This window comes from Manis javanica, chromosome 4, assembly GCF_040802235.1.
Source record: "Manis javanica isolate MJ-LG chromosome 4, MJ_LKY, whole genome shotgun sequence".
NCBI classification, from domain to species: Eukaryota; Metazoa; Chordata; class Mammalia; order Pholidota; family Manidae; genus Manis; species Manis javanica.
Genome location: NC_133159.1, coordinates 62,107,047 through 62,120,569, shown reverse-complemented (window position 1 = coordinate 62,120,569; position 13,523 = coordinate 62,107,047). Strand labels below are relative to the sequence as shown.

Below are 13,523 nucleotides of genomic sequence, written 5' to 3'. Positions count from 1 at the left end.
TGTTTCAAGGTAGTACTGCACCCCACCCCTTCCTCCCAAATGTGCACAGAAAAAGAAATGAAAAGCACACCTGGGTTCCATCCACGGAAAATTGTTACTCTAATGAAAGCCTTGTTTTAAACGTCAAGCGCACCACCTGCGTGTGTTTTCACAATGATGGGTGTATGAGACTGCCTTTCTCTTTTTAGAGCCTATGAAATATGCATTAAAAGTGAAAGTTTATCAACCGTGTCCTATACTCCTTTAGGCTCAGAACACACTGTGTCGCTCTGTCCTCTCTCCTTTTTGGGTATTGATGTATTTTCTGCTTTGTATTTCTATGTATATTTTATTTATGTATGACAGATCTCAAGAAATGGAAGAATACTTTCTGAAAAAGAATACAAGCTAAATATCATGAGCCAGGATCACCAAAAGTATATCCGGGAGTGCTTAGCCCAGGCTATATTCCATAAGGTGCTCGACATGGAGGTACAAGTATTTACTATGTTCTTTATAATAGATATTTTCTAATATGATATTTAATAATACTTTGGTTGCCAGAAGCAGGGGAATTCTTATATTTCCTTCAAAAGGAATGGAACAAAGTGATCTGACAAATTGTCTCTCTAGCTAGTTAGGAGCCAAGAGACTAAACTAAGCTTTTGTACATTTCAGTTAGGGAAAAACATGGACATCATTATATATTTTTTGATATTTAACAAATGTAGATTTTTAATCCGTAATGGCTACTGTAAAACATACCAGCCCTCACCATCTGTACCTCAATTTCCATTTGCTAAAAAAAAAAGTGACATCTGTTTAAATATCAGTAATTCTACTGCCATGAATTATTTCAGATTTGTTATTCTTTTACAGCTCTGAAGCTTAGCCGTATGCTAAATTTCAAGGAATTGGCATTGAAACATCTGCTGTCCCTCCTACTTTAGGCCACACTGGTCAGCATAGATTCATAACCCAAGCATCAACAACTTTTTTTAAAAATCTGACATGGCATTTTTAGTAGGATATCCAGCTAACTTGATAAGTTATTTTAGCCTTGCTCCTTGGAACTTGTAGTTTCAACCATTAACACCACGTTGAATTCAGTGAAAAAGCATGTCACTTCTTGGCTTGACCATATAGCAGTAAATCAGAAAACCTGGTTCGTAAAACCATTGACCTGTGAGTGTAATAAACATTTATGAACAACTGTAGAATCATCAGTAAGCCAATCCAAAGTGTAGTGCCACTGAAAATATTTATTGTTATGTTACTATTATATTGAGTAAATGTTGTGTTCACTTAAGATGGGTATGATCTGTTGATTTAGGAATGAATTTTGTTACTTTCTATCATATGCAAGGATTACATAGAATCATTGTTTATGGCCCCCAAATTCACTTGTTTATAAAAGTATTAGTTGGAAATCTATAACTAATGTAAAAACAAGTACAGTGCAAAATTAATCTATTTCTGGTTTCAAACTTAATCAATGGGCACCAATTTCTATAACGAGCCTAGATCCTTGAAGTTTAGTTTTCTACTACCATGCAAGTGACATATTATAACTGTTTAAATATGCTATAATTTAAGAGTCTTCATGTATTCTTAAGTTTGGATTAAGTATCCTAGTTAAATGCTAACATGTAATATATAATAATTTTATATATTATGTAATTATAACATATTAATATAATTAACACAGAATATTTCTCTCAAAATCATTTACATTTGTCTCACATTTAGTTTATGCTGATGCTATTTGTTAATGTTGCTCTATTAATATTCACATATTCATTCATGCAACAAACATTAATTACAGGCTTACCATGGACCAGTATGAGGCTATGTGATGTAGCTGCAAGATATAATTTTAAAAAATACTGTAGGAAAGGATCAAATTCTAGAAGAGAGGCACAAATAGCCTGAACTCAGAAAAGAAGGGAATGATGACTTGCCCCTTTGTGGGTCAGAGGAAGCTAACCAGAGGTCCTGCCATGTGAACTGGGCCTTGAAGAAGGGGTGAGACTTCACATGGCAACAGGGGAATGGCATTCTAGAGAGTGAGGATGGCAGGTGTGAGGCTACAGAGATGTGAAAAGACATTGTGGTGGGAAAGGAAAGCTCACTGAGGCCAGACCGCACAGTGGGTTGGTTGAAAGTGTGGCAGGAAGTGACATTGTCCAATAATTTGGGGTCCTGTTTCTGGAACTGAAGAATTTCCAACTAGACTTGTAGTGTAGGTGATGAGGCGATAAAATGTTTTTCAGCAGGAGGGTGAAATAAATGAGCAGAGCTGTTTTAGAAAGATGATGTTGCTAAAAATGCAGAAGATGGATTAATGAGCTGGAAAAGATTGAAGGTGGGAGGTCAATTAAGAAGCTGTTGCGGAGGGGTGTGGGTGAGCAGCAGTGGTGGAAACGCTGGGGAGATGCAGCTGTCCACGGAGATACCGAAGAGGGAGAGAGATAAACTGAGGGAGTGAGGAGGGGTGCGGAGGAGCCCAGAGCAGCTCAGGCTTGGTGGGTTGTGTGAGCCTGCAGGGGAGGCAGAACAACGGGGCTAGAGGAGAGCCATCAGTGGTGGAAAAACCTGCCTGACGGAGTGATGTCCTGGAAGCCAGGAGGCTCTTGCAGAGCCAGAAGGTGGAGCACTGGTGGCCAAATGTAGTTTTTAGGATGGTGAAGAGGAAGGTGGTGGGGGTGGGTGATTGTGGTGAGTTGGAAATAAATGAAAGATGGAAAATGGGTGATAGTGAATTTAATAAAATTTGGGGGTAAGTAGGTGAGAGAACAGGAAAGAGAGAGAGAAGAAAGGCAAGTGTCATGAAAGGAACTGATGATACCTAAGTAGGGGGTGGTTGAGTCTGCAGGGTCCCAAAGGCATCAGGAGGGGATCAAGAACTGGAAAAACATTTCTTAAAATGCTCTCAAGTGTGTCCAATTGATTTCAGATTTAATTGTAAGAAGATTACTTTTATATAAGCTTTATTTTTAAATTATATAGCTACTATATTAGAGAAAATATTTGGGAAATGTAACAAAGCATAAAAAAGAAAGCCACATATAATCCCTCCTTTCAGGGGTAACTGCTGTTAACACACTAATATTTCTTTCCCATCTTTATTCAAACTTATACATTAGTAAAAGAATGCTATGTTGCCAGAGGGACATAGTTTTGTGAGAAAAAACAAACAGCAAGTTAGTGTCAGATAAACCAAGGTTCAAATTACAGTTCCACTGCTAAGTAGGGGTGAGACTTGGGGCTAACTCATAACCCTCTGCCTCAGTTTCTTCATTTGTAAAATGAGACTGCTTAGAATTGTTCAAAGAAGGGTGATGCATGTGACCCAGCTTCCCACAGGTAAGGTGCAGGAACTGGTACCTCATGAGTTTGTCAATTAAATTGTGTTTCTGAGCAATTCTGTATCCCATTTTATTTTGCATTACATGCATTTTTCCATTTTTAAGAAACCAAACCTTTAAGAACCTTATTTCAAAGATAATATTCTATTTCGTTATGTGAATGTGCCAGAAACTTAACCATTCTCCGTAAGTTTCATGTTGCTTCTGAATTTTTGCTTTGAAGAAAAGAAAAAACAATTTCCAGGCTGTACCTTTGTGCATAACACATTTTAAAAAATTATTTAGATTTCTATGTTTGAAGTAAAATTTTTTGCTTGAAGGGTAGGAACACTTTTAGCTGCCTAATATATGTTAGAAATGGACTTTCCAAGGAGTTGTACTAATTTATATTCCTAGTTGTACACTTATGCAGGCAATTCTTCTCCACCTCAATTACAAGAGAGGTAATTGAGAATATGGTTAGCTGGTGGGATTATTTTCCTCTAAAAATTCTTCACTATAATTGATATGATTCTCTTCTCCATTCTTTTGTGGGTCCTTAGCGTTACCATCAGCTTGAAATAAAAAAGAAGCTGGAGACCTTAGCTAGAAAGGAGAGAATTCCGAGATTTAAGGTAAGGAGCTACATGAATCTCTTTTACTTCACAATATTATTTTATGATTTTGAGAGCCAGTGGTGCTGTCACTGAAGTTCCTTGAGGCACTTTACTTTTGGATAACTAATAGTACAGGTCAGAATAATGTTTCCACCAACCCTAAATGTTGGCCACCATTATCACAGGTGATCATGACAAAATAGGAGCTGCCTGTGCAAAATTCATTTTATAAGGCAGAAACCTTTCAAAGAAAAACTTAAAAATATTCTTGCCAATTTGGAACTTTAGCTTTTGTATTTTCTTGATTGATGTGTGATAGAAACCAAAACATTTTTGTTTTTTGTCTTAAAAAGGTAAAAATAGATGGTGATGTTTCTAGTGTGATGGGAAACAAGGCAGTCGAATGATTACCTAGTGGTACATTTTTATGGAAACACGACCCTTGAAAATACATGGTAGGAAAGATCTACCACAGCAAAGAAAGACTAAGATTTAGCTATTTTGTACAAGGAACTTAAAAATCCCTTGTTTTCCATTCTTGTATTTGATAATCCTTTCTTTGAAATGCACTTATGGAATGTATACATTTGAATCAAGGGACGAGAGATTCAATTAGGCATATTTGAAAGGTTTCATTTTAGTTTGCAGTTTTACTCAATTTCTTCAGCCATTCGAACTCACATGTTGTTCTTCATTTTCTGTGTTGTGTTACAAATGTGGGCCCTAAATGCATTTCACAAACTGATGAATATTTGTAAAGCTTCTGTGAAATAACCTGCTATATAAGACAGTAAATTTTCCCTCTTGCCTGATAGAGTCAAATCTGTCTGTTTATCATGGTCAAAAGATAATTTTGTTACAGAAGTGCTGTTATATAACAGAAGACAGGTCAGTTTCTCAAGATCAGAAAAGTTGTTGTATTGAGGTTTGTAGATACTTCAACTTTACCAGTATTGTACTACATCAAGGATCAAGTTATAGATTCTATAATTTATTGCTGAAACGTTGATGGGGAAAAATGGTTACTAGAAATAGAGTGACTAACCACTGCCTGAAGCAATTTGCCATCACCCAGATTGCCTGCACATTAAGTAGGTACATGGACATGTTAACAACATTGACAGAATTCTTAATAGACGCTCTGAGTCCTTCCTGTATGATTTTTAGTTGTAACAATTTCCATTTCATAGCTGCACTTGCTGAAAGATGTGTTTTAGGTCCCTTTTAGGTAATATGCAACCCTTTTGCATAGGGTATATTTAATTATTTTTTAAGGTAGAAAAGTACTATCCTTGGTAATCTGTAGTGATCAGAGTAGTGAGGAGCACTACTGTGCTTCTTATAGTGATCGGATAAATATTGTTACAACTGAGAGTACACTGTGTCTGTGGCTGTCTCTTTGAGTATAGCTGTTTCTTTGAATAAAGCAGACTCAGTTTCCTGCCTTTTACCACCACGCTCAACTTCCCAGTACAGCTGTGGGAACTTTATCTGACCATCATGATAGGCCTCAGAAGGGATACTTTTGAGACTAATGAGAAAGGTCTTTTGTATATAGTATCTCTTACCTGACAGGAACTAACCTAACTAGATTACTAATTATGCATCAATTTGTTAAATCACTTTCCTCCTCTAGGGAGAACCCACACGATGGTCTATAGAAAGTAATATCCCAATTCTATCTCCCCGGCCCCCACTTGGCCCAAAGGCTAACCGTGGCCATGGTGTTCTGGTTGATGGAGGACATACCAGTCCAGTAACTCTGGTGAGTCTTATTAAATACTCTGTCATGTACCATCCCGACTAATTTGTTATTTCATATTACTCTCAAAAAGAATGCTCTCTGGGTAGCCTGTATAATTCCATGAAGCCTACTGAATGACAACATAGTTTTGTATCTGTTCAACTCTGTATCTACTGAATGTCCCACCTCTAATCAGTGTCATCCCTGTCAAATGCACTTGGCTTGTTACTGGTAGATTGGCTTTCTTAAAGTGCAGGTTACTTCTGTACATGCCCAAATACCTTCACTGGCTGTGTGTCACCTATAGAAAAGCCTAGACTCTTTCACTTGACATTTAAGACCCTAAAGCACATGATCTTAATTTAGCTATCCCAATACTTACCCCTATAATTACCCTTTAGCACCCTGCAGTGCAGCAAACTAAGCCACTAGTTGTTCCACACATGTTCTATATTTTCTGACCTCTGGATTTTGTTCTTGCTGTTTCCTCTCCTCTTACCTTATCTGTAAAGCTTATTTATGCATATGAATTCAATGGTACTGTATGGCCTATTGGTCCAGATACTTATATGTGTGCTTTCTTTATCAAAATGGCATGCACATGATCTAAGATAAAATAATTAAATGTACAGAAATTCTTTTTAAGGAAATTGCACATCCATATTTCATTTCAGTTTGATTCATTTATAACCTAGAGGTGGTATTTGTTTGAAGGAGGGCAAGGCAGCTTAAACAATATAGATACAGGAGAAGATTTGCAAAATATTTGCTGAAGGTTGATGGTTTAAGTTGTAAATGAACTGCTTGATTGCATCTTAATTCTTCTTTGGTGTGGCCTAATATATCTCCTTGTTGGCATGAACATTTTTGGATTACACAATATTTATAGAGAAATTGCAATGCTTTCACAGACTGTTGACATGGGTTCATTGCATATAGTGTTAAGCTTTGACATTTTTCAAAAGGTAAATATGTTTTGACATTTCCCTGTGAACAGCTCAAGTTATGAAAGCAACCGTCAAATTACGAAAACCAACCATCTTCCCTTTGTTGTTACCATATTTCCAGGCTTTGTTTAAATGTATATGAATACAAATAATTCTTTTACTGGATGGCAGATTCACCAGACTCTCAAAAGTTTAACCTGGGTGAAACAAAAGAAACAATCAAGTGCTGTTTTCTATCTTCCCACCTGTTTCATAGGGGAAAAACCCTTGAAAGGCTTTCTTTTCAATTTTCCAGCTGAACACCCTCAATAAGTAGTTTATGATACATCCAGGAGATCTTAATGTGGCAGGAGTGAGAAAGTAATTTAAAAATTACAGGAAACACTGACACCAGCACTTCCAAAGACTTTCTAGCTGGTAAACTACAGTTCTTCTCTTGGTCACCTCCTCTGGTTCTGCACTGTGAGGCAGACCCCTGTGACCTTGGAATTGTAGTTCCCATTTTACAGAAATTCAAGTCCTTCTTGTTTTCTGAGCCTGGATACGTATCCTTAAATTTGACCTCCAAGTGCCACTGAAATGAAGATAATCCTTTTGGGATATTGCCATCGATTTTTCTCCTTTAACTTTCTTGCGTGAATAAGAAAAGCATCCAAGGAAAAGTTATTGCACTTGGTCACTAATTGCACCTAGACTTTCAAAATAGCACATAGGCTTTTAGCTACACTATTCCCATTAAAACAGTGGAAAGTCATTCGACTAATTCTGCACATGCTTGGAAAATTCACCCCCAGAGATCTTCTACTAAGAATTAGAAATGCTCAGCTAAGCTGAGTAATCACCAGGTAGTCAATTTCAATTCACATTCTGGTACAGTTTTGAAAATGTTAAGCTACAGTGCCGTATTTATTTCAAGAAATATGTTATGAACAATTTGAAATGTAGCAAATTTAAGGTGGCTTCTGATATGAACGACAACAGTTTGTAGCTCACAGCTGTTAGTTGAATGGTGCAGATTTGTTTTTTAGAGATAAATGTAATCAGTTAAACATTTGACTGCCATATTCATCTAACTGAATGATATCTGTATGCAAATGTGAGAAAGTAAAATGTCAGAGAGCAGCAGCCAATAGATCATGCTCTCGTTTATAGTAACCTGCTTTCTCGAATTCCTACATTAGATTTTCAATGTTTTTATGTTTGGATGGATTATTTGACAGAAGAGTGTTTTAGGCATATTTTTTTTACAGAGTTCAAAACAATTCTTTTGGGTGATCTGACTCCCTTGTTCAGAAACCTCTAGTTGGAGTTTTATTTGTGGGTTTGAAGATATTTCACCTTTGGCTTACATTGTCTTGTCCTGTTTCTTCAAATCAAATGCTGCTCTAGTCAATCCACTTGGCTTCCTGTATTGGTCATTTATAGGTTTGTGTGCAGCAAGCTAAGATGACAATGACTTAAACATAAGGCTCTCCTGCTAACACATATATGTGAGTCTTAGCTTGTGTGCAGTCTCTACTCCATGAAGCCATCAAGAGCTCAGACTCCTATTGTGTCAGTGATCTGCCAAACTTAGTGTGTTATCTTCATAAACCAAGGTCACCATGTGGCTATGTCAGTCGGAGGGAAGGGGGTAAAGGGAAAGTGATAGCACACTTCTTCCAGGGGCATGGTCTGAAGTGTCTTGTATACCTTCTGCTCACATCTTACTGGTCAAAACTGAAGCATACATCTATACAGAATTGCAAGAGATACTGGGAAATACAGCCTTTGTGAGAGCTGTGTTACCTGATAAAATTTCTCTATTGCTAGTGAAGAAAGGAAACTGATATTGGGGAGAAATATATCTTTGCTACTCTTCCCATGTTTGGCTCACAGTCGGCTCTCTTCTTACTTGGTGTTCAAATTTACCATTCCTTTTCACTGCTCATCCATTTTCTTCTTTTGCTCATCTGTTTGGATAAAATATAACTGCTTCTGCTTGAATTTTTACTAGTTTCCTTGACTTATTCCAAATAACTTTAAGTTCTAAGTTCTGTTAGTTCTAAAGTATTTTGTTATTATTGTCTCTTCGGTAGTATTTGTGTGGTTCATTTGGCACTAAATGTCTTGTGTCACCATTAGAGGTTAAAAATTACTTTTTTAATGTCCTCAGAGTGCCCATAGTTGGAATCCAGTAAGTGTTGACTGAACAAACCAGAGATTTAGCAACATAAGAGATACTTGTCAAGATGACAATAAGACCAATTTTTTTGTGGTAGAAGGTGCCTTATCATCATTTTTTTGTATTTACGCAACACTTTTCCAGAGCTGAATATTTGTTGTGCACCATTCTTTAGAGTCAATACATTAAGTTTTACTTGTGAGTCATTTATATACCATCTTTCTCATACCTTCTTACCCAAATATACACTTATTATTCTTAACAGATTTTCTACCATTTTATTGTTGTAGAACAACTGGGCCCAAAGCCTTATTTTTTTCTCCTTCTGTAACATTGCTGATCTTTATACTAAACTTACAATGTTCAGTCAGTGCCCTGAGAGGCACTTGTAATGCTCCATACTGGCACTTTTGGTATTCTCTGAAGTACATTCTTGATTAGAAAATGCATCACTCAGGGTCTCAGCAGGAAACAGATGGCTCACACAAACAGGGAAATTAGGAAGTGTTTAATAAAGAAACTATTTACAAAGATGCAGGCAGAGTAAAGGAAAACTTAAGGATGCAGATCATGCTAGAGTTAGCACAATGGGAAACCACACCACTTAGGCCTGAGGGGGAAAAGGAGAGATTGGATACTAAAACCAGCAGGCAGGGCTTGAAAACTAGGGGTGGACTTCAGACAGGAGCTGTGGACCTTGGTAAAAGGACCTAGCTGGTCCATCACACCTTGGTGGGAAAGGTCCAGCAAAATGAAGACCCTAATCTCTTCCCTCCTGTCTTTTGCTCTCCTGAGAGTGCCTTTCACTGGGCAAATCCAATTGGAATCCTGAGGTTAGCTGGTGTAGTCAGTAAAGAAATGACTCCCAGAGGCCAGAACAGGGCACAGAAGCTAGAGAAGAGGTGGAGTTGGCCAGCGGGGAGTGGGAAACATCCAGCCTGGAAGACATCTCTATTTTTGCACAGTGTTTTCCAAAGTTGCTAGTTACTGTCTCTCATTTTTGTTTTACTAATATTTTGAGAAGAAAGTTGCATAAATGGTAATTCATTGTAGTTAAGCACCTGCCTTTCCTTCTGTAACTCTGGGAAAACAAGTTTCCAGCCCGGGGCAAAATACCTTTGAAACGGAAATCAGTCAAAGCGAGAAATAAAGTGGGAGAAACCTGTTTATTGCCTACAAGCAGTCGTCCACTTCTGCTTGCCCATGTCTCTCAAGACCCAGCTGCAAAAAGGGACCCCATCCAACCTCTCTGGTCCAGATATGCCCTTGCTCCCCTGGTAATTACCTATTGATATGGAGATGGTTACTTCTCTCCACCCCTTGGAAACACCTATTGATATGGAAATGAACTAAGGCCAGGCGAGAGATTCTGAAAATACTGCAATTTTACCCACACCTTTTTTTTGAATCATATTATCTGTTTTTACTTCTGCACCAATCTTAAGACTTAAAGGACTCACAGAATTCATGTTGAAGACATTTAAACAGAAATTAGTCCACTCCAGTCCTATCCCTTTAGATCTCTAAAATAGGAACATTATTCAACTTAACATTTAACTGAAGAAAGCCATTCTATACACAGCATAAATTAGATATTGTCTGCCAGTTTACAGTAGGAATAAAGTATAGGAACCTAACAGAGAACATCTCCTTTGTGTAGAATACTCTATAATTATGGCATTTAGTTATGTAGAAGACTTCCACACCATATGTTTTAACAAATACTTTGGGTCATAAGGGTATGTATAATGGAAGGACATAATTAAAGTTTAATCTGTTCTGTAAAAAGGTACCATTAATTACTGTAGGCAATTTGTTGGGTTATTAATTGGTTCTGGAAACATGTCAAGATACTAATTTAAATGGAATTTTTTTCCTTAATTGTCTAGACAGCCCCTCGACCATACACTGCTCCAGGAAATATGCAACCTCCAATTCGGTTACAGCCTCTTCCCAGAAGTCCTGCAGTAGGCACTGTTCCAAAGATAACTTCGGGGTCCAGATCAAAAACCTCATTGCTGGAAAATAATGCACCATTTCCCATTGGGGTAAATGTTATTTCTTCAAGAAATATCTGTTTACTCTTGATTAGAATATTAGATTATCACAGTTTTTAAGATGATAGATTCAACTAATCTACTAAGTGAAATTTACACTGTGCACTTATTAAGCTCTTTCTATGTGTATCTGTTTAATTGTATCTTACTCCAGTTGGAAGACCTATAATTTCTGTGTTATTGTGCAAAAAAGATAAGGAATAGATTTGTAATAAGATTATTTCTCATTAATTTGAAGTGTAGATTGAAAAACAAAGAGGAACTTTTTATAGCCAGGTATGTCTTCTATCAGAATGGACTCAGCGTTGGCTACTTCCAAATTTTAAATGCACGAAACCTAAAAAATGCAACTTTTCAAGAATAGGTTTGCATTTGCATGCTGACTTACTTTACCATTAGTGTATGAAATTGCTTCAAGTTTGACTCTGGAGAAGGTTGGATATAGAAGGAAAAGAACATCCATCTTTAAAAAATGCTGATTTAATCACACAGAAGAGTTGACTCTGCTTCTTTTTTAAGATTGTATCTCAGGTAGTTTTCACTTATTTTAATAAAGCACCAGAAGGCAGTATGGTTAACATAAAATATGAGTTACTTAAACAAAGAGAAATAATTAGGGCATTCAGTAATTTGAGAAGATATTGTTTATATTTCTAACACAATGAAGAAATATTCACCAGCTTATGAAAACCTGTGTCATGATTATAGTTGTCATTATGTTCAAACTGGTGAAGTTCCAGTCCTTATTAGGAAACATAAGACTTATGAAATTAAGATATTTTTATCTAAAACTGACAGATAACTTTGACACAAAGAAATTTATTCAAATAGTGATTATTTTTCACATTAAAAGTACAAATATAATTCTAAAAATGGTAACTAATATTTTAATCCATTTAATGTGCTCTTCAGCTTGTGAAGCAATTTTCGCAAACCTTATTTTAATAAATTAAATAGGAGTTTCTCAGAAAGCAGGAGAAATTAAACCAAAAGTGGTTGCACTTTGTCTAAGAAAGATGGCTTAGAACTAGACAGAAACTTTTTGGGTCATAAGTCAGTTAAGTTCACACTTTTAAGGTCTGGTCTCCACTTTGAAGGCCTAGAGATTTCCTGTTTTGGCTGGGGTCCAGGAATGGTCAGGTCCTGAGAGATTGTCTCATGTTAGCTAAAATAATTCACAACAGGCTCATTTTCTCCCTATGTTAAACCAAAATCAAGAACCAAAACATTCACCAGATATCAAATAATCAAAGCTTGTAGAAGCAGTGTATTTTCCTCCTATAGGCAGACCAACATGGGGAGTGAGATCAAAATGAAGTTGCCTAGTGAGCATGGAATCAGAATGAAAGGATATGGTGGAATGGAATGTTATGGAACCAGGCTAGGGCGGCTTGATGCACCTATCTAGTCCTAGGAATGGACATGTCAAAGGTACCAGAAAACTCAAAGGTCTTTGGCTAAAACCCTCTGTATCCTCCAGGGATAACTTTGTCATTAGGACTGGAAATATTCAAAGTCCAATGGGTGTGATTTCCTCTCCCATAGATAGTACTCAAAGGATCACTTTCTACATTTGCCAAGGTGATTATATTCTTTTCTAAGCTTTTAAAAGTATTAACTCTTCTTTGATTAACACATTTTTATTAGACATGTGAATACTATCAATCAGGTAACATCCAAGTCCTGCTGTCTGAGGAGGGATTTCTTTTTTTTTTTCCAGTGACTTTCCAAATCTGCTCAGTCACTGGGTGGACTTATAATTAAATCTGCAGAGGGTCTTTTATTTTCCTGTTTTCAGGTTACGGGGTGTGAGTGATTGAAGGATAGAAACTTAATGGTATCTTACATGAGCTGACAAGATTAAGATCAATTTCATGTAAATTTAAACCAGCTAAACTTACAGTTTTCATCCAAAAAATATTTATTGGGGACTTCCTATAGACTAGATACTCTTCTAGACATTGGTGATAAATCAATTATCAGAGCAGACAAAGTCTCTAGTTTATTGGGGTTTATACTGTAATACACACAGGCAAAATACACTGCCAAGAAAGACATGTAATTTTTTCAATGGCATTGGTGATGAAAATGATTTAAGATAAAATTAGACAAGAAATTCCAAAAGAAGAGCAGTCTGTGTGATTCCTGAGTATGTAGTGAGCACCCACTAAATTTTTAGTGCTTTTTTAAAGAGTAAAGAATGTGCCTGTGGGAATTGTTTGAAGGTGCAACAAACTTAAGCAAATTGAACTTTCTGAGTATCAGGAGTGAGGGTCTTTTATTTAGGTGAAAGCAATTTGGTCAAAAGCAAGCTAGCTGAGATGCAATTGAGTAAAAATAGTGACTGATTGAAAATGATTATCCTTAGAACAAGTATTTCTCATACAGTAGGAATAGAAATTGGTGCAACTATTTGTGAAGGCAATATAGGAATATCTATCAACACTTTAAACAAACATGCTTGAGCATTTTAATATATAGAAATTTATTCTAGGAATACACACGTATAGGAAAAATAGATTAAAGAATATTGAGTTTTATAAGATTTGTGATAGAGAACAATTGGAAGACACCTAAGAATTTCACAGTGTATTGTTTAAAAATGTTATAGTATATTAAAGAATATTAAAAGAGATAAGGTTGAATTATTTGTACTGGCATGTAAAGA

At 36.5% G+C, this 13,523-nt stretch overlaps 1 protein-coding gene across 2 annotated transcripts in view; it reads left to right on the top strand.

The window, feature by feature from the left end:
- ERICH3 (glutamate rich 3) overlaps nt 1-13,523 on the top strand; it is a 121,099-nt gene that overhangs the window by 29,741 nt on the left and 77,835 nt on the right. The window contains exons 3-6 of one of the 2 annotated variants that reach the window (XM_037024390.2): nt 346-471; nt 3,890-3,961; nt 5,580-5,708; nt 10,688-10,846. In XM_037024390.2, the coding sequence (XP_036880285.2) occupies nt 346-471; nt 3,890-3,961; nt 5,580-5,708; nt 10,688-10,846 (486 nt within the window). The remainder of the gene's footprint in view (nt 1-345; nt 472-3,889; nt 3,962-5,579; nt 5,709-10,687; nt 10,847-13,523) is intronic. The other variant, XM_037024391.2, reaches the window with a different exon arrangement.